General features: G+C 43.6%; 1 protein-coding gene across 7 annotated transcripts in view; it reads left to right on the top strand.

The window, feature by feature from the left end:
• Nucleotides 1-19,306, top strand: part of SHROOM3 (shroom family member 3) — a 139,926-nt gene that overhangs the window by 59,766 nt on the left and 60,854 nt on the right. The window contains exon 2 of one of the 7 annotated variants that reach the window (XM_015276433.4): nucleotides 13,082-13,146. The exons of 4 other annotated variants lie outside the window; for them this stretch is intronic. In XM_015276433.4, coding sequence (XP_015131919.2) covers nucleotides 13,145-13,146 — 2 coding nt within the window. In that variant the 5' untranslated portion in view covers nucleotides 13,082-13,144. Of the gene's footprint in view, nucleotides 1-6,175; nucleotides 6,622-13,081; nucleotides 13,147-16,676; nucleotides 17,120-19,306 lie in introns of those variants that run through there. 2 more of the 7 variants (XM_046940800.1, XM_046940801.1) reach the window with 2 other exon arrangements.

Here is a 19,306-nt window from a genome sequence, read left to right as displayed (position 1 = left end):
CTTCTCCGGGAATTCTGTAAGCGAAGTGATTCAATGCTGCATACCCTGTAAAGTGAAGAAAGGTGGGGTGTGTTGCTTCTGAGATTTGAAGAGATGCCTAAGTTGCCTTGCTTGCAGAGGCTTGGTGGACACTTCCTTCAAACAAATAGGAAAAAATAATCTGTTTTATCTAGTCTGTTTAGTAGTCTTAAATACAAGTCTTCCTGAAGCCTTCAAATGGTTAACGCGATACCTCCTAGAAACCCAAGTGGCTGAGGAAACACCAGATATTAACATTTACTTCAGTTGCCAAAGCCTGGATATTTCTTTCTGCTTTTTAGATACTAGAGCCTGCAGGGGCCATTTAACAATAAATGGTAGCAACTTGGTTGTTATAGGGCAACCCGTGTGCATAGGCACTTACGGGCTGTGCCAGCATCTCCTTTGTTCACTAAAAGTAACAGCAGGAATTTGATTAAAGACTGATAGAAAAGAGGGTGAGAAATGTAGGAAAGATTAAAGAAAGAAAGAGCCACCTGGAAACTTCATTCCCCCTTTATTTCTAACTTAAGCTCATAAATACCAAATCTAAACCATTGTGTGTGTGAGAGGGAGGGAATATTTCCTGCATGCCTGCACAGAAAAGACTGCACACGCAGCCGCACAGACTGACTTTCAGCAAAAGTCAGGCTCTATTCTCAAACTTAACACTTGCTCCTTGTCTGCATCAGAAAAAAAAAGACCGAACCAGAAAATAACTTTATCCCGCAGTGCTTTGGAATGGCAACAGCGAGGAGGGTCAGGCGAGTCCCAGCCATAAAGGAGAGCAGCAAAGGAGTTTGGCTGAATCTGCCGCCGAGCAGCGAGCACATTTCCCAGGCTGCCTGGAGCAGCCCTGCCGCTCAGCACAAAGCCGTGGCCAGCTGCACACGGCCAGCGCCGCACTTCGCCCTTAGCCTGCAGCATCTGCCTCTTTGTCTCTCCTCGTGGAAACCCCAGAAAAAAAAAGGAAAAGAAGGAAACAAGTGACTCCAGCAGCCAAATGCAAATAGCCCCTGAAGAGCCTTCTTATGTGCGATCAGCAAATGGCAGGAAAATCGCATTCAAATTCCTTACTGCAGAGCCAACACATCTGTTGTTTAGGTTTAGGAGACCAGAACGGTAGGATGAAGTGTCAAACGTGTGGGAAATGATGGCGGGTCAGCTGCCTGTTGGCCTGGCTGTAGCTTTGCTCTGTGGCCAGAGGCATGTTTTGGCGCTCAGGCTTTGTAGGGTGCGGAGAGTTAGGCTGAGACCGTGAGCTTTCCCTCAGCAGCAGGGTTGGCAGTGGATTCCTTGACTGCTCCCTGTGTGTTTTGGGTGCTCCTGCTGCTAATGTTGCCCTACGTGACAGTGGGTGAAGCAGCAGGGATGAATTCTGGAGTTCATTACTGCTGCTTCTTGTGTCTTTCTTCTGTACACCTGGACATCTGTGCTGCTTAAATCATGTTTTCCCTACTTGGTGCTTCTTTTGCTTCATCTTTAGATTATTTTCCCTCTCTTGATCACATACTTTAGTTGTTCCATCTGTTAAGCAGTGAGACTTCTGGCTGTGACTTTGGCTCTGAACTGCTCTCCCCTAAAGTGATTTGGCTGCGATCACATCCTCCACAGCAAAGGGAATCTGATCTCTGTGCCTGGCTCTAGCCTCCCCACCTCCAGCACATATCCTGAAGGCTGCTGCCTGCCCTGTCCAAGGATGCGGGAAGGAGCACAAACCTATCTGGGATCAGGCCCTGAGGGGCTCATCTGTCCCTTGCCCTAATCCAGACTGGTGTAAGAAGGCAAGCATCAGCAGCTTCCGGCACTGAACCTCCAGTTAACAAATCACTTTCTCCCAGTGCTTCAAACCCTTAAATGGTAACTATTGAAATCAGGACAGAGATGGTGAAAGGCAGGGGAGGTGGAAGGACTGGATGTAGGCCCTCTGCTCACATCCCGGCCCCACGGTACCTCGAGGAGAGTCTGGCGGGGTGTCGAGGGGCTGCCCTGCACCAGGCTGTGGGGCCCGGAGGTATGTGGGGAATGCGAATGGCATGCTTGAGTGGACAGCTTCAGAGCGAGGCGCGGGGATGGCTCTCACTGCCATCTGTTGTGAGCCCCGCAGGCCCTTGGCAACCGCGTCTCAGGAATGGGGCTGCTATTTTTTTTTTCCATAAAGAAATTCTTCCTCGCCCTCTTCCTTGCTCCTGCATACGCAGACGCATGAATAAGCGGGAATGGGGCTGGGATTCCTGCTACAGAGCAATGCGTGTTAAAGGAGAAAAGGGGCTTACAGAGCTCTGCTTGTATTCGGGCTGGGGAGGTGTTCTTTTTGGAGCTGTGACGTTCCACGAGCGTGAGCCAATGTCTGTAATTTACTGTTAATTGCCAAATCTCACTTTGTTCAAATCAATAGCAGGTCTGTATCTGCTGAGAAGTTTTCTCAGGAAAGTCTCTGGATTTATAGCCATCCATTTATCCTTCTTGGTAAAACAGAGGTCTCTTCTGCCTTACTATTAGATGCCAAGGCTACAACTGGCGTAAATAAACCCAACTCATTGACTTGATGTCCTCATCACTTTCCTGAGGCCTGACAGCGGCTATGTTCTACCTAAAGGGCTTTGCTGCAAAGTCAGGTGATGAGATCAGATTCTTGGAAGATGTGGAAAACTCAGCATGCCTACTTTTTCTGAGAGATGCAGATTTTTACACAAGGGAAGATTTTACAATGGAAGAACTCCATCTCCTAACAGCAGCAGCTTTCTGAAGCTGCCAAGAAGGGTTAATGCTGAAACAGCCTTTATTCAAGCAGCAGGGGTAGGAGTTGGGTGCGTTTCTCCAAAGAGCAGTTTGTTTTACTCTTTCCATTTCCCTGAAAATTCTGTTCTGAAACACAGACTTCTTTTCTTCCCACACCTTTTCTCCTACCTACAAGGAACTCTGGCCTCATTCCTGCCAATTGCTCAACCTCTTGTCGTGACTCAGCAAAGTGAATTGTTTTTAGCTAAGTGTTGTAATTCCTTTAAGACGGAATTCTATGGTGTAACTTTACATGAGGTTTTCAAAAGGTTTGAGGGGAGACATAAAGAAATAAGGGCTCAGTTAACTTTTCCAAGCAGCATATTAGCTTCTTTAGTGCTTTCTAGTCTTACATTTCCGTGCCTGACGACCTACAAGAAATAAACAAACTTGTAGAGAAACCCCCATAGGCAAGACGGGGGTAAATCAGGGTGCTGGTAGACTGAAAGAAATCTCTCAGACATTTCATGCCATTTGGGAAGATCTGAGATGAGGGAATGAAAAATAGCAGACTCCCCTGTTCTCAGTGTTCAAGGCTGTTTGATGCCGGTCACACAGCTATAGTGGCTTGATCACAGAGCAGAGAGTATAATTTCAGTGAAAGCTGATAGGTGTGTGGGGGGGGATGAAATACTCCCTATTGCAGGTATTTATTATTACTTGACAGCTGTCAGTTTGCAATAGGCGATTGGCCTTCCTGTCTGCTTGCTGAGAACTGGGCGTATTTGCCTAAGCTTGTAGCGAAGGGTAGAAATCCTGCTTTCAAGTGCAGGTATCATTTAACTGTGATAAGAAGGCAGGTAAAGCATTTCTTCTGCAGTATGGCTATGGGGAACAGGGAAGTAAAGTCTTTCTGAACCTACTGCGATGGGAAAAAACAAGTCATTAAAATCTGATACCTACCTGCATTTAATGAGAGAAACGTTGTTCGAAGAAACAATCCCAGCCCTATCACCACAGAGCTATCTTCAGGAGCCATTAGCCTTTCACCTCCTCATGTGTTTTTTTTCTTTTACTTTTTGATCTTATTCAGTGGAAATGGCAATGTGTCTGCAAGGAGAGATTTAGGCTTTAGCTTTAATCAGGAGTTTACTCAGTCGTAACTGTGCTCTTACAGCTTTGCCTTTCCAGTAAGTGATCACCAGAAGATCTAGGGAAGCGAGGCACAGAAAGAATCAGTGCTTAACGTCAAGCATTTGGTGTTTTAGTCATACTTATTTCTTCAGTGAGACAGCAGATATTTTTTAGGTTCTGCTGTTATTTCCTTCATCCTCACTGAATGTGCCTTACTGAGCGTGTTATTGCCAGTTTATGTGGTGTTCGATACTTTCTGTAAAGACCCTGCTCTTGCTGAAATTCTTTGCTTTTTAGGTTTTCTTACTATCATAATTCACCTAAAGCCTAAAAGAGAAGTCAGAATTCTGCAAATTCCAAATGTGAAAAGTAGATGACTTTAATTCTGCTCATGGTCCTAGAGTCCTGTTCATGCTTTTATACAGAGCGTAATGCCTCAGCGTAATGCAAGACACAGAGACTTTCTGTGATATTCAGGATTCTCCTCTTGGTAAAGATCATTTGCTCCCATCGCTTCTCCATCTGGTGGCATAAAGAGAACATCTATTCATCTCACAGTGGTTGCTCCAGCAGAAATCTGTCTTTTTGCAATAGAACTGCATCATTTATCATTCACTATAATAACTTCTCTGGTGATGAGAAGGGGATAGAAAATGAATCATTTCCTTTGGCATAATTTCATCACACTCTTCCATCCCTGAAAAGCGCCAAAGTTTCAGGAGAGGAGGGCTGAAATGGCTGCAGAAGAATAACCTGTGTGATGAAGGGGGAGTTCTCCCTCCCTGTCCATGAGTGTTCAGGAGCTGGCCACAAAGGCCATCATAAGAAAAATTGAAGTCTCCCATCTTTGTAGTTCTGGGAACAGACTCACACAAAAGCTGCCTCTTCCTTGTGTCTGCCCTCTCCAGAAATGTTTCCCGATTGAAAGATCACAAGGTGTTATGTGATTGTCTGTCTTAGTAATTCACTCCATTTCAGATGTTAGTTCACCCAATGGTCAGTACTGGTAGCTCTGCAAACAGCCCCTTACTACACCTGCTTGGAAAGAATACTTGTGACAGACAGTGTCATTATGGCTCCGTGTGGATGCTGGCTGAAGGGCAGGAGAACTGCTGGCCCACACTGCTGAGTAGTTCCTCAGTGATGCAGCTGAAGATGCTGGAGACAGTGAAAATCATCAGGTCTGCATTAGTCTTCCTGTAGCAACCTGGTCCTATCCAAGAGTTTGTTCCCCATCTGTATTTAAAGGCAGCCAGGGAGACTATATCGTCTGTGTCCTCTGTCTCACGTTGTCTTGGGATCCGTGTCTCTCCATGAAATATAGCTGCATCACAGCAGGTCTCCAGAATCCTTACTGTTCCTAAGTATTTTCTGCCTCAGCCCCAGTGTGCAACTTTAGATGGTTTTCAATGCTAATTTTCCTGTGTTTGTTTGATTCAGGCTGGGATCTGTTCTAATTCCAGCCCAGTTCTATTTCAAAAGTTACCCATCCTTAGTGCACAAGGAAAGAATCTTTGTTGAAAACAAAGAAGTGAAAAAGAATGTGAAACATAAGTTACCCATGAGATAAAACACATACACATTTATTTCAGCGTGCTAGTTGTCTGTATTTCTTCCTTTCTTTTTCTTTCTTTTGTTTGTGGGTATCAAAAAGCAAAAAAATGCCAAGAATGCCTCATCCTATTGAAGATACACTAGCAGTATATTCAGAGAAAACCACAGCAACAGCTGTATTGCCCATATATCTTCAAGCAGAAAATTGTACACTGTCTTGAACAATGCATCGCGTTACAGGCCTACACAAGGGCCACATTGCAGTCACGGTGGGAACCATTACTCGAGTCCCCTGGTTTGTTTGTGTGCACAAAAATCATTCTTATAATATTGCTGTAACATAGCACTTTGCATCTAATTTAAGCAATACTGGGGCTTTTGTTTGTCTTACAAGGTCTAACATAAATACAAAAGGCCGTAGTCCAGCCTGAGGTTTATGAGACGTTACCAGACATTCATGTTCACACATACACGCTCCGTCAGAGGAATTTATGGCCATTACGATGTTCTCTAATGAGTACAAAATGAGACCGTTACATCTTCACTTAATTAGTTTGACAGATTTTCATTTAAATATAAAAAGACTTCTAGGCTATAGGGAACAAAAGGAAGGCTTTCTTTCCAGTGTGGTATTTGACTCTGCTTTGCTGGAGCAGGAGGTTGGGGGTGACAACTGAAGGGAGACGACGTAGTGCGAATAATTCTCATCTTTTGATTTCATGTTGCCATTTCCTTGCTGCTTTTCCAGTTCCCCTGGAGCACCTGGAGCAGAGCGGTGTGACACGGCCCTTTGAGTTGCAGCCAGTGAAGCCCAAGTGAGAACTTGGCTTTTTTGAAGAGTGATGGATTTCCTGAGATTCAGGGGGGTGGCAGGGATGCTGAAAATATTAGAGAACTGCTGCGAGCCCCAGGTGAACTGTAGTCTCCAAACCTATTAGCTCACTCTGTCTCACTTCTCTTTGGTCCTTTGCCTTGGCTGTCCCTTGAGAACATAAAAAACAACATGGTGAGTTGCTGTGGGCTTTCAGCCATCACTGTGACATATGTTAGCCTGGCCTCTTCTTGCACCTTCCTGAAAAAGCCTAGTGTGAGCACAGCTGTCCCTTTGCACGCATGCCAGAAGCTCCATGGTGTTTAGCAGAGTTTTTATCCACCTGCAAGGGCATCTACTGGGCAGAACCAGACAGCGCATTGGTAAGTAAGTGCCGTTGTCCGAAGGCGTGTTAGCAGCACAGAGTTATGCTTTGAGTCGCACACGTGCCACGGGAGCAGAAAACATTCAGAGAAAATGTGCCGTAAAAGCAGCCGTGCTCCCTGTGAAAAAATATTGGTGTTTCAGCAGAAATCTCATTTTTTAAGCTGTTTTGCAGAGAGATGTATTTTGTCTATAGTTATCATTAGGAAGCAGGCCAGCATACAGGCACAAGTGCCAAGTTTTTCTCCTCTCTCCACCTGCCCTTTCTGTTCAGTGCAGTGCTGCCGTTTCTCTTCACAGCACATGGCTGGGGTACAGCTCTGAGCACTCAGTGCGTCTCCCCACCTGTTTTTTCTGCTTCCAGAGAAAACCATCCCTGAACATCACAAAGAAGGATCTAATCCTTGTATTGTGGGCCTGCAGATTGCTGCTTTGTCTCTCACTTAAATGCGGGCATGATAGCATGAAAAGAGGCAAATGGCTGCCCGGGCACACTCACCTTCTCTTTTTATGGTATTTGCTTAATAGGGTAGCTCTGGCAGCCCAGATTCTTCTGTGGGGCAAAGACATTTTGATCATATTACTGTGTATATTTCTGTAGACTGAATGAGCAGTTTTGGCTGACAAAACCTGCTTACAGAAATGTCCATTCAAATCTCAGAGCCATGGCGGTTGCACAGTAGTGTCTTATAAGCATCCTTTTTAGTGTGGTTGCACTGTTTTGTTTTGTTTTTTTCCATAAGAGTCAGTAAGAGTATGAGGGTAAAAACAGTAGTATCCTAGCAGTGTGTCTCTCACAGAGGCTGTGTATTTGAGTCAGAGAGAAAAAAAAAATGGTGCTTATGTGCCAACATACAAGCAAGAGCAAGGCTGGAGGAGAGCATGAGCCTTAAGGTTGTTCTCAGTGATGCTCTGGAAGACCTATCTTTCCAATGCTCTGAGGAAGATATTAGCAGAGGACGATACTGTCATGACTCCAAGCAATAGTTTGAGTGTGGTGTAGGCTAAGAGTAAATGGTCCCATTTCTTACCTGGGGACAAGTTTGTGGAGTTATTTCATTATCAGGGTGAGCCTGGCTTCAGAAAATTACATAGTCTGTGGCATGTTATTTACCAAAAAAAAAAAAAAAAAAACCCCAAAAATTGCAGTCCTAGGTACCTTCTCTTCTTTGTCTGGAAGGGAACTGAAGAACTGCAGCAGCTGTTGGTGGGAACGCAGTGACATTGATTAGCGATGTTATTTACCTTAATAACTAAAGCCACCTGGAACAGTACAAGCTTTGCCACTGAAGCCATGCAGTATGTGACCCCAGCTTTCCAGGAGCACACTCAGCTTGTGACAGGCGTCCCCTTGGTGTGGCCACTGCAGGCAATGGCATCATGCTCTGCATTTGCAGAGAGCCCAGGGATACAGTTTACACCATCACACGGAGCCAGAAGGTGAATAACATGTTTTGTGATACCTTGGATGTTATCATGTGACACTGTCAGATAACACTTAGTACCTCCTTTCTCAGTTCTCTTACAGCCTTTGTTTCTTCCTGACATAGCAGCTGGTTAATCTTAAACAACCTAGGGATGGGCCTGCCTTCTGAAAAACATCTTCACTGGATTTGCATAACAGAGACAGTCTAAAACACAGACCATTTTGAAGGCTGATAGTATTTTAGCAACGTATGAATGACTGACTCTGAAGAAATCAGTATTCCTTTTAATCTAGTATTTTGTCTCAGATGTCACTTAACAAAAAGAGCTTCAGAGCAGGAAGCACTGGCTCGTTTTGGTAAGGTACCTAGCAAGCAGCACACCCTGTAGAGTGGTTCGTTGAGTCTTACTTCAGTCTTTCTGAAGTAAATTTTTAAATTTATTTTTCTCAATATTATCCTGCAGCAGCAAGTTCTGTCTTTTGTGTACTTTGAGATTGGAAGAGAGAGAGTTTTTTTACTTATTGATTTTTACTTACAGTGGTTCTCTTTGAAAGTTTTAACAGTAACTATACCAGCCTGCTCTGTACCTTCTCATACACCGTTGTCACATCATTTGTCCACACTCATTTGTCCTTTCATTCTTATCATACAAAAAATACAAATATTTTGTGTTTGTATGCTCTGTCAGTGCCACTTCAGCTGTGATTTTTATCCTTAATTTGCTTGGCGTATGTGTTTTTTCCTCTGACTCACGAAGGAGTTCTTGGTTAGTTTCTGATCCTGCTTTTAGAGGCTACATATCGATTTGGTCATCTCTGTTTGAGGAGCACTACACATGAGGGATTTCCAACAGTGTTTCTGTACTGACGAGCAGGAATTCTTAAAAGTTGTCAGGAGGTCTCTCTCGCACACCTGTATGTCCATCTAGCATATCCAAGCCGCAACTCCTTGGATTATGGTAGGTTAGGATTTCTTTAGGTCAGATTATCCACCTCAGTTCTGCTATCAAGTGCAGAAGTTTCGTGCTCTTAAACCATTTAAAGCTTTTTGTTGTTGTTGTTGTTCATGACATGCCATCTGAGGGACCACAAAACACCTCTGTGTAACCAGTGTCTGTTCTTATCAGAGCTGACAAAATCTGTTCCTGCACAGGGGTTACTTGCTGGGAACCAAGGCTAAGTGCACAGTTACTTTATTTCCCTAAGTGCCCCTTGGATGATATCAGTAAATTTGTGGATATTTGATGTCTTCCAGGGCATCTAAAAACAACATTCATGCTAGAAGATCTTGCACCAAATGCATCAGCCCTTGTGATATTTCCCACACCTTTCTTAAACCATTTGCAACTTGTGGCCCAGTTGTCCTTTGGCTTTTTATGAATGTCCCATCCCAGGATATGTCTCCCATATATCATGTCCAACAGTGATCTGAGAGTAGGAAAGATTTTATTCACGGTCATGCTTGCCCACACTCTGGAAATAGAGCTGTTTATTACTGTCACTGAGAAAGTTATAGAAAGAACAAAGGCATTCTTTGGCTACAAGCTCTGAGGTTTGTCCTCAGCTCCTGATGTACGTGCAGAGTTCTCCTGCCATGTCTGGAGGCTGCCAGATAGGCTGCTGGTGTCAGGTACGAACTGACTTTTTACCTGACTGAACGCAAGCACAGCACTTTTCATATTTCATTGAAGATGCAAATATTTTTGCTCCATGCTGTTTCACTCTATTGCCCTTGCTTGGCACAGGCCTTTTTCCATGGTCTAACAAAAAGGAGTTTGGGCCTAATGATGAATTAGTGTTAGTGGAGTTTGAACTCTTGTTGTTTTTTCAGTTTATTCTTATCAGAGAGGCCGTGCTTCTGGAAGAGGAACAGAGGCTGCTCCTTTTTGCAAAGCTGACAAAGCAAGGAATGATCAGCTGGCCTTTGACAAATTCATAACTGAGCGTTTACTTTGAGCCTCAATGGGAGAGACCCAGACTCGTAAATCAACCCATTAAGCCTTCAGACACACTTTTTTTGGAACCTCCTAGGCATTTCTTCTTTTCTGCTGCTGCTAAGAGATATGTTAAGGGTACAAGCTTCTTGATATCATAAAAGACAAGAGCAAGTAACATTGCTCCAGGCCTGGAGCTGAGGCAGTGAGTAATCTTCCCACTCTAGAAACAAATACCAGCAACTCCAGCTCTATATATTTATTTTCCATGAACACAAACTGAAGACAGGTACCAGTTTATCAGGAAGGAAAGACAGTCATGGCTGCATAGAAGAGGTGGAATTTTCTGAACTGATTTAAGAAGATTGCATTGAAGGAATCAGACCTCACAGAGTTGATTAAGTGATCTCTGAGTAAACGAATGCATTCAGTGAATGTCACCTTTCCTCCCTCAGTTTAAGAAAATGAAGTAGATGCTGATATTCCATAAAATTATCTCTTTTTAAGAGATCTTGACTGATATTCTGATCTCACCTTTTTCAGACTAGCACGTTACCAGGAACAAGAAGTGGAGTTAGCAGTGTGCAGTAAGAATACCTATAGATGTGTGTGTGAGTGAGGCTCTCTGCCAGTCAGCTCAGCCTTCCAGGAGTGTAGCTTTGGTTGTGAGGTAGGACATGATCTCTTTGATCTGTGGATGCTGCTGCTTCTGAGTTAGCAGGCATGGAGAGACATGGGGACTGGGACTTTGTCCTGTTTTACTTCCTGGATTGCTAGCGGGGCATGTACGGAGATGTCAGGAAATGTTTACTCTCTCCCACTGTTGTATTTGGTGTTGTTTTTGCTGTGTGAATGTACAAGGGAGAAGGAAAAAACCATCATCACTTAACGTCATTTCAGTTTAAGACAGCTAGTGTTGTTCTTCACTGTTTACCCAGATCTAATCTCCTTGGAAGCTTAAAGAAAGAATAATCAGCCAATATCTACTTTTTAAAAGTGAGCATGCCTCTTTCCCAATATAAAACATTAAAATAAAAGCCTGTAGTTACATTAGATAAAGTCTGATTACTGGGTGCACCATTTCAGACTCTTGTAGGATTGCTGTAATGATAGGTAACTTTCCTCTATGAGTAATTTTATGCAACTTGGTGTTTTGTTTTGTGTAGACATTGGCTAGAAGCAAAGAGACAATCCAGCTTAGCAATGTAAGGATACACCACTGAGCTGCTCCTCTTATAGAAAATGGGGTGGAAATCTTGTAACTTTGGTGAAGTGACATCCATTTAATCTGGAGTGAAATATAGATCAGCACAGTCCATTTGGTCTGCGTGAGGCTCCATGGAGTTGCTGAAGGACAGAAATCAATGGTGGCTTCTCTAAAAAAGGGAGATCTGTAAAAGTTCCCATTGCTCACAGTCAGCAGCAGTAGGATAGGAACCATTCTGCGACTACTGAGCAAAAAAGGGTTGTCTCCTTTTTTCGAAGGTGTCAGAGGTAGATGTGCTAAAGTGTTGGGGGTCAGGATGCCTGGGTTTCATTTTTGGCTGTGCCACACAGTTACTGAGATGAGAGGCAAGATGTTTACTACTGTGGGTTTGCATTTCTCCAGCTCTGTAGTGTGTGCGACAGTCCTTCCTACAGGTGAGGGATGTTACGAAGCTTAATTGCCATGTGCAAAGCACTTTGCAAAATACACTGTGATGCTGAAGGTACGAAATAATAATTAAGAGGGGGAAAAAATAGTCTTTCTCTTTAATTTTCAGAGGAATGTCTTTGTACTTTGACCTGGTTGTAACCGCAGCCCAGAAGATTTTCCTACTAAGTAGGTGGTGAGAAGTACTGCTTCTTGGCAAAAACAAAGCACTGTCTTCCTCAGACTTGGGGACCAGGAACGAGTCTTTTGAGGCTAAAACCAGCAACAGATGCTCCATCCTTCTGTCTCTCACTAAGTCTGTAGGAGCCCCAGGTCAAGTCAGTCCCACGTGCCCAAGAGCAGGAGATAGCCAGTTATAAGGGAGTTTGTCGGATGGTGTGAGAAAGGGAGAGCTTTGTTCTCCTTTCTGTCTTCAGAGAGAAGGCAAGATTTCTCCCAAGCCTGATGTAACCCAGAGAAAGCCACCAAGCCTCTGAAGCCTCCCTTGTTCCTTGTACGCAGTTACAGCTGTGCTGTGGTACACGCGGCTGTGGTACATGCGGCTGTGGCAGTTCTACCATAGAGGAGATCTTAGGGAAACACAACTTTGTGCCATCCTTTATATATGCGTCTCTTCTTGTTTGAAGTTGAAGATAAATCATAAGCCATGGGGCTGGAAGTCATTTTACAGCTCGTGGTATGAAAATGGGCGTGTGTGGGTGTGCATGCATGCATTGCTTCAGAGTAAACCAAAAGAAAGCCTTGTTTATTTTGTGCACTTGTTTAAGAAGACTGCTGGGTAAGAAACACAAGGAACAGATAGTTTGCTTTTGCTCTGCAACAGTGTCCAAATGTCTCTTATGTTTGCAGAATGCTTTTGTGTGTTACGTGCTTTACATGCAAAAGTGCAGCTAGTCACTTAAAGCAGATTGCAGATTAAGCTTGTCCTTCGATGGAAGTATGGAAGCCAGGGCCTCTTCTGCTACATGTGCTGTTTAAGGAGGCAGCAATAACTGCTGGACCAACTGTACAGACTGAAGAGGACTGAGTAGCCTGAGTGGTTGATGGGTCTGGAATACCCAGTTGGAGCATCTAATGGAGATAGGTTTTCCTGTGATATGTTTCTCCCAGTACCTTCTAAGGATGTCTCTATCATCTCCTTATGTGCCTTCTGTGCACATACTGACGCTGTGCTACGTGGTGTCATTGCCAGCCTTTGTACGTGGCTACATTGCCAGGCAGGACATCCAGCCTGAAGTGTGTTTGGGCCTCCAGGAGACTGCCAGCAGGTTTTTCCAAGGTATTTTGCCTTGCTGCAAGGAGAAATGCTAAAGGAAAAGAGGAGAAACAAAGGGATAGACTGGGAAAAGTGGAATAGGCACAATGAAAGAAGGGGCTGCAAAACTACTGCCGTGTATATCTCAGCACAGTTGCCATTGCTAAGGCCTCTTCTCCTCCTTCTGCAGGTTAAACGGGCTCTCTCTTCCCTCATGACTGCAGTGGGACTAATCACACAATAAGGATTACTCATGTGAGTAAAACTTGCAGGCCTGAACTGCTCAGAGACATGCACACTCACATTTGTTCTTCCCAGCCTTGAGAAAGCCATCTCCCAGCCTGGGATGTGGGCAGAGGAATATTTTCCAGGGCCTTGAGCTTTTTAGCAGCAGTCACAAGGTTAATTTGAGCTGTCTTCTGACCTTCTGACCTGCAACATGCTCTGGGGTGAAAGGTGCTTTGTTCCCTGTCCCAGTTTTGTCTGAGCCTCTGAGGAATGGACAGTCTGAGGAGATGACATGCTGTCCAAATAATGGAGAAAGGTCCAGCAGTGTCAGCTTTATTTGGCATTAATCATCATCATCATTTTCTGTTTTAGCAGACAGTAGGATGGGACGGCTCCTTTGCAGTATCCTATACCATTTTTTTTTCTTTCAAAAATCTCTCAGCAACTTCACAATCCAATTCCTGTCCAGTGGATGGTTTGGTCAGATCCAGTCCTGCAACACTGTTGAAAACGAGTCGCTGAAATGAAGGAACTAAGACAACACTTTTTGAATAACCTAACAATCCTCTGCATGTGATCTAGAGGCAGTAAAGTGTGCTAGATACAGCTCTGGCCTTGGAATCAGGACACTGGCTTGTAATTATTGTTGTTATCTGCATTTTTTACCTGCAGTGAGCCCTGCTCATGTGTTAGGAACCAGCAGTGCTTGCTGCCATAAAAGCAGAGCAAAAGGCAAATCCGGGCCCCCTGGGGCTGCAGAAGTCTCCAGGTATGCCCTGTGGTATCAGGCAGTCCTCATCAGCCCAAAGGGCACTGTGGTCATCATTGCAGCCCTGCAGCCTTCGGGGTGGATTGAGCGGGTCGTGTTTATTTGTGCTAGAAGTGTATTGCCTGTGAAATTCCAGGGTGCAGTTACTTGGTCCAAGTGCATTCATTTTGTCAGTGACATTTGGTGTGAAGTATTTGTGTTTGGAATTTGAGAAGCACTGTGTTGCATAGCAGCATTAGTGACCCGAGAGTGCTTTGAAAGAAGCCATTGCAGTTGTGAACAGCTCAAGAGATTTGTCTTCTGAAACAGAAGGCTCTATGTGGTGTTTTCCATCCTCTGTAAGATTCTTCCTACTTCTCTTGTGTAGCAAGAAACAAATGTGATGTTCAAATGTTTTTGTGCCCATCACACTATTTGTGTCATTTCCATAGAAGTAATTCACAAATAAATAAACATGCCATTGTAACAGTCTCATTAAATAGGAATGCAGCTCCTTTTGAAGGTGATACACTTGTGCCTATTAGGTATGTGAGGGTAGTTCTCAAAGCAACGCTCAGAAGCAGAAAGTCATGTGCTTTCTTGTGCATTCATGCACTGAGCTGTGTTTTCTCTTAATCTCATCTGCACCAACAGGTTGGTGTTACGGAAAACGTATTTGAGACTGCTTTGAGAAAAAAGCAGTTTCTTCAGAGAAACTGTTCCCAGCATCAGGACATAAAAAAGCTCTGGTTATTACTGAGCACACTTCTGCAACTTGAAATTCTGTGATGTGTGTTTGGTGACAAACATCAGTAGCTGCGGTGGTACAACTGATCTTTGCAGCTTTTCTCTGCCATGCGGTGGTTATGCACACTTCCTTGGATTCAGGCATGTGAGACCCCATTCTATTCCCAGCTCTGCTACACATCTCCTGCATGGCACTGGATGTGTGCTTTGCTTTTTCCTAAAGAAAAAGAGCTAAGCATTAGTTTTTCATCATTAAAAGTGTATGTAAGAGGATCTCACTTCAATTTCAGAGTCATTAAAATATCTCCTGTCACAGAACTTAACAGGCAGACATCTTTCATCTGATTTGCCCTTCTGTGTGTCTGCTTATGAGATTTTGTAACAACCTACTTTTTTTAAGAATGAATTAAGGGTTGGTCGTTAACATAAGCTGCCTAAGAATTCTGAAGGATCTTATCTTTTTAATGAAAGCGACTCCACTGTAAGCCTTCTGCTAGCCCTGAGTTCCTGCTGTCACATTTCAGGTTCCTTACACACATTTACTCTCAGCGGCTGGTGTTCGAAGATTGATTCACCAAGGAAAAAAAAATGCTCAATGAGAAGATCTTTGTTTTTCAGCGTGCTGCCATTTCAGCTTTCCTCTAGGGAAATAAAGAGTGCAGCGTAGTAGCTGTTGTGACTGCTTGCTGGCTGAAGAAAGCAAAGGTAGCTCATGCTGAGGGGAGGTGGTACCTCATTTTGTTTCTGTACAGCAGGAATGAGTAAAGTTTTTAAAAGTGTTCTGGGTAATTCATTCACTGGTTACCTTTAGGGAGATTTCTCTGTGACACTGTGCGGCCATGGTGAGGCTTTAGTGATTCCATCTCTCCTTTGGGCAAATACCCAGTGTCTTGTTAGCTCCTGTTCTGGAGAAATAAAGAGGAATGGGGTAGAGGCTGGAAAGAACACCCATGGGAATTGTCACTACAACTCACTCCCGTGCCTCAAAAGAAAAAAGCAATTGCTTGACTGCTAGCCTCTGTGTTGTAAGGTAAGCCAAGCAGGTTACTTGATGTCTCAGGGCCTAATCTCTAAAAGCCATACATACTGACCATCCACCATTATCACCTGGCACACTGATAGGAACAGAGCATTTGGTGATGTTGTCTTTTCCCTGAAATCAGGGTGGGATTTGTTCCTAAGGTTAAGGGACCAACTTGCCTATTTACTAGATTGGAAGCACAACCTTTCCAACCAGTTTGTCAGCTCAATTATTTGGTAACCTACTTTGTTTATGCTATAAAACTCTGCTCCTGAATTGAATGTGGATTGCCAGAGGGCACAGGAACAGCAGGGTGACTTGCTTTAAATCCTATGCAGATATTGCATTAGGCCTTAGAGATGTAAAAAAAAAAAAAAAAAGATTTCTCTTTAGCTGATAGATTTATTCTCAGTCACATTCCCGTGGTCTTGGTGCAGGAAACAGGCAGAGCAAATGGGGCAGACTACAGCTCAGATAATTTGGTTAGAATTGCTAGAGGACCAGAGCAAAGACCAAAACACATTCTGCACTGCTCAGGATGGGCAGACAGCAACAAGGACTCTTAACTCCCTGCAGATTTTTAGTAGACATTATTTTTAAACCCATTTGGGCTCTAAAAGCAATTGAGGTGAGTTAGAGGGAGATCCTCCTTGAAAGCTCAGTGAAAGACTCTTGAAGATGTTAATACTCACCTTGGGCTCAGACCTGCAAAATACCTTTCATGGCAACTCCCTCTAAGTTCAGTGTGAGGTGCTCCCTGCCTGGAAGCGTTGAGGTTTTCCCCACCAATAAGTACCAACACAGTTAAAGGTAGGCTGAAGATGCATGGTTTACACTTCAGTCTGGCTCTGACCTGCCCCGGAGTCTGGAAGTTACTCCATTCGTAATCTCGCCACATGTGTTGCTTACTGGGGATTTTTGTTGGGCTGCCCAAGCAGAAAGAGCACGTTGCCTGCAATGCGGAGTTTATAATGCAGTGCAAAGTGCAGGCAGATCACTTCAGCAGATCCTTTTGTGTGCACTGCTCCCTCGAAGGCGATCAGCGGACCTGATAGGAAGGCTCACTGAAATAAATGGTTCCCCAGTGGCTCAGTCCCGTGCACAGGCAAATATTCTGGTTTGATCCAGCAAAGCTTTTAAGATCATGATCAGCTTTGAGAATACAAGTCGTTCCACTGCAATGATCTGGATTACCCACTGCTGGCAGGGGAACAGCACTCAGCCCAGCAGGATCAAGCCCTTGGAGAGAGAGGCCGTGTGCTGGAGGAAGGGACAGAGGCGACTGCTGGCACTCCTGTCACAGCATAGCACCCTGGTATTTAGGGCAAAAGCACTCTTGAGTTTTTTGTTTAACGCCAATCCGCCTGAAGTCCTCAAATCGTGCAAACTGAAATCAACAAAGGAGGCTAAAACCTCTGACAGCAGTTTCTCTTATTTGCTGACAGCAGCATCGGGCACAAAATCAAATTCTTTCCAAGTGTCAGGTAAGTCAAAGACTGCGGAGTGCCCCAGAAGGGAATTCTTGAGGATTTATGTTCCATCAATGAGACGAGTGATAATTAAAGCCTGAACATTTCTGCTAGGCTGGGAAACAAGAAAGAACCTTCTTAATTCTTTAAATTCCTCATACCAGCCTGTGAAATATATTCCATTCATGCCTGTGTCTCGCTGCTTGTTCTCTCTGTGTCTCTTTCTTTAGTATTCAAGCCACCTGTTTGTAACTAGTGTCCTGCAGGTTCTCAGGGCTGCTTTCTGCTCCACTCTCTCTGCCCTTGGTCCTATTGCTTTGACACTGAGGCCTTGTTGTCTGCGAGAGGCGGCACGCTGCAGCTCCCTGGCTCGCCCTGCTCCCGTAACTTCATTCTTAGAAAGTTTCTGAGTTTCCCGGGTGATAAAACGTGTGCAACATTTGCTCTGACCTGAATCATTTCTGAAGGCATTCAACCCTGTTTTGTTATGAAGGTTACTCAGGGTGGGTGATGGGGCATGGGAATTATCCTGCAGTGGCAATTCTTGAAAACTGTCAGAAAGTTGCTGCCTGCACCTTTTGCAATGTAGAATTGATTTGATTCGTTTTTTAGTATATGCTGAATGATACGTCTAACACTCAGGGTGGGACATCAGCAGAACAAATCAGCACACTGTGAGAGTGGCTGTCACAGTCTTCCCCAGCTATCACCAGGTGGAAAAAACAAACAAACAAACAAACAAACAAACAAACAAAAAAAAAAAAAAAAAGGAAAAGAATGAAGAAGGTGAAGAAGGGGGACAAAGATCCAAGCCACAGCTCCTGGACTACGTAGGTGTTGGATACATAGCAGCTATCAAACTGCAATTAGACGTTGGGCTACAATGATATAATAATGGAGTGTTTGCTATACTTCTAGAAACCTTTGGTTATTCACTGGAGACTAAGCTAACAAATCAAGCAGTATTTAAAGCTGTTAAAAAAAAAAAAAACATAAAATGTTAGGGGAAAAAATGCCAATGGTAAATAATTCTGGAATGTTGTGAATTGAGTGCATGGGATTTTGTTTTTCCTTTGCCCTTTATTATTTATCCCATTAAAATAAATAGTGCGTGCACGATGAGTACCTCAGGTCTTACAAAGACTCGCAAAGGAAATTTACTAACAGTTCTCAAGCAATTACTTTGGAGTCTGATTGTATTCTCATTTATGATGAAGTAAATGAGAAGTAATTGTATGCAGAGTATGTGTATTTTCCTTAATACTGTAAGCAGTATGGAATGATAAGACTTTGAATGTGTGGCCTTGATCTGTATTCCGGTGATCCAGGACACTCCAAATACTCTACTGACATTTGTTAATAGTTTTTAATGACGTTTCTTGTGCAGAAAGATCTACTAGCATTGATCCGATGGCTTCAGTGATAACTTGCTACATTTCTGCTCATAACCTCAGCTCAAAAGACAAGCATTACTTCCAGTAAGAATTAAAAAGCTTCAGATCATAACTTCAGTTTTGAACTTCAGAAATACTCTGTCATGTCCAAACTTCTCAAAAACCCCACACATTTCTTTAATGGCTTACTTATAATATGGAAACTGAACCAAAGCCCTGGTTCTGAAAATCCTCGGACTTAGAGTTGGGCTGTTTTTCTTGATGAGGCTCTGAGAACTGGCATTTTCACTTATTTGTACCCTTGTAAATATTATATTCCTATAGCCAAGAATGAATCAGTAGTGACATTGATGTGTCTGGCTGGCAGTCCAGAACTCAACAACAAAATATGAGCCCATGTCAAACCACATCTGGATCTCTGACAGGCCTAGTGAGAACTGTCCTCTTGACCCTTTTGGAAGGAGAAAAGTAGAAAAAGAATTTTGAACAACAAAAGCCAAAATACTACAATTTTTAGGAACTTACTGTCCTACTGGCTTTTGAAGGATGGATTTCATGGTGGAGTGTTATGTCACGCGTTCACCATGGTTTATTTGCCTGGAGATATATTGTCTGACCAAACCTGCCAGCTCTTACAGGAACCTGAATATTGTCAATAAGTACATAAGAATCCTCACGGGACAGTGTGCTGTCACTTTGCAATCTCAGTATAAAGTTTGGATGGCACTGGCTTTCTTCGTGAAAACAATCATTTTCTGCTCAGTACAAAACGTTTATTTTTAGCTGGAAACTTCATTTCCTCCTAGAA

This window comes from Gallus gallus, chromosome 4 (assembly GCF_016699485.2).
Source record: "Gallus gallus isolate bGalGal1 chromosome 4, bGalGal1.mat.broiler.GRCg7b, whole genome shotgun sequence".
In the NCBI taxonomy this organism is placed as follows: Eukaryota; Metazoa; Chordata; class Aves; order Galliformes; family Phasianidae; genus Gallus; species Gallus gallus.
Note: the sequence above shows the minus strand (reverse complement) of the source record. Positions and strands in the feature narration are given on the sequence as shown.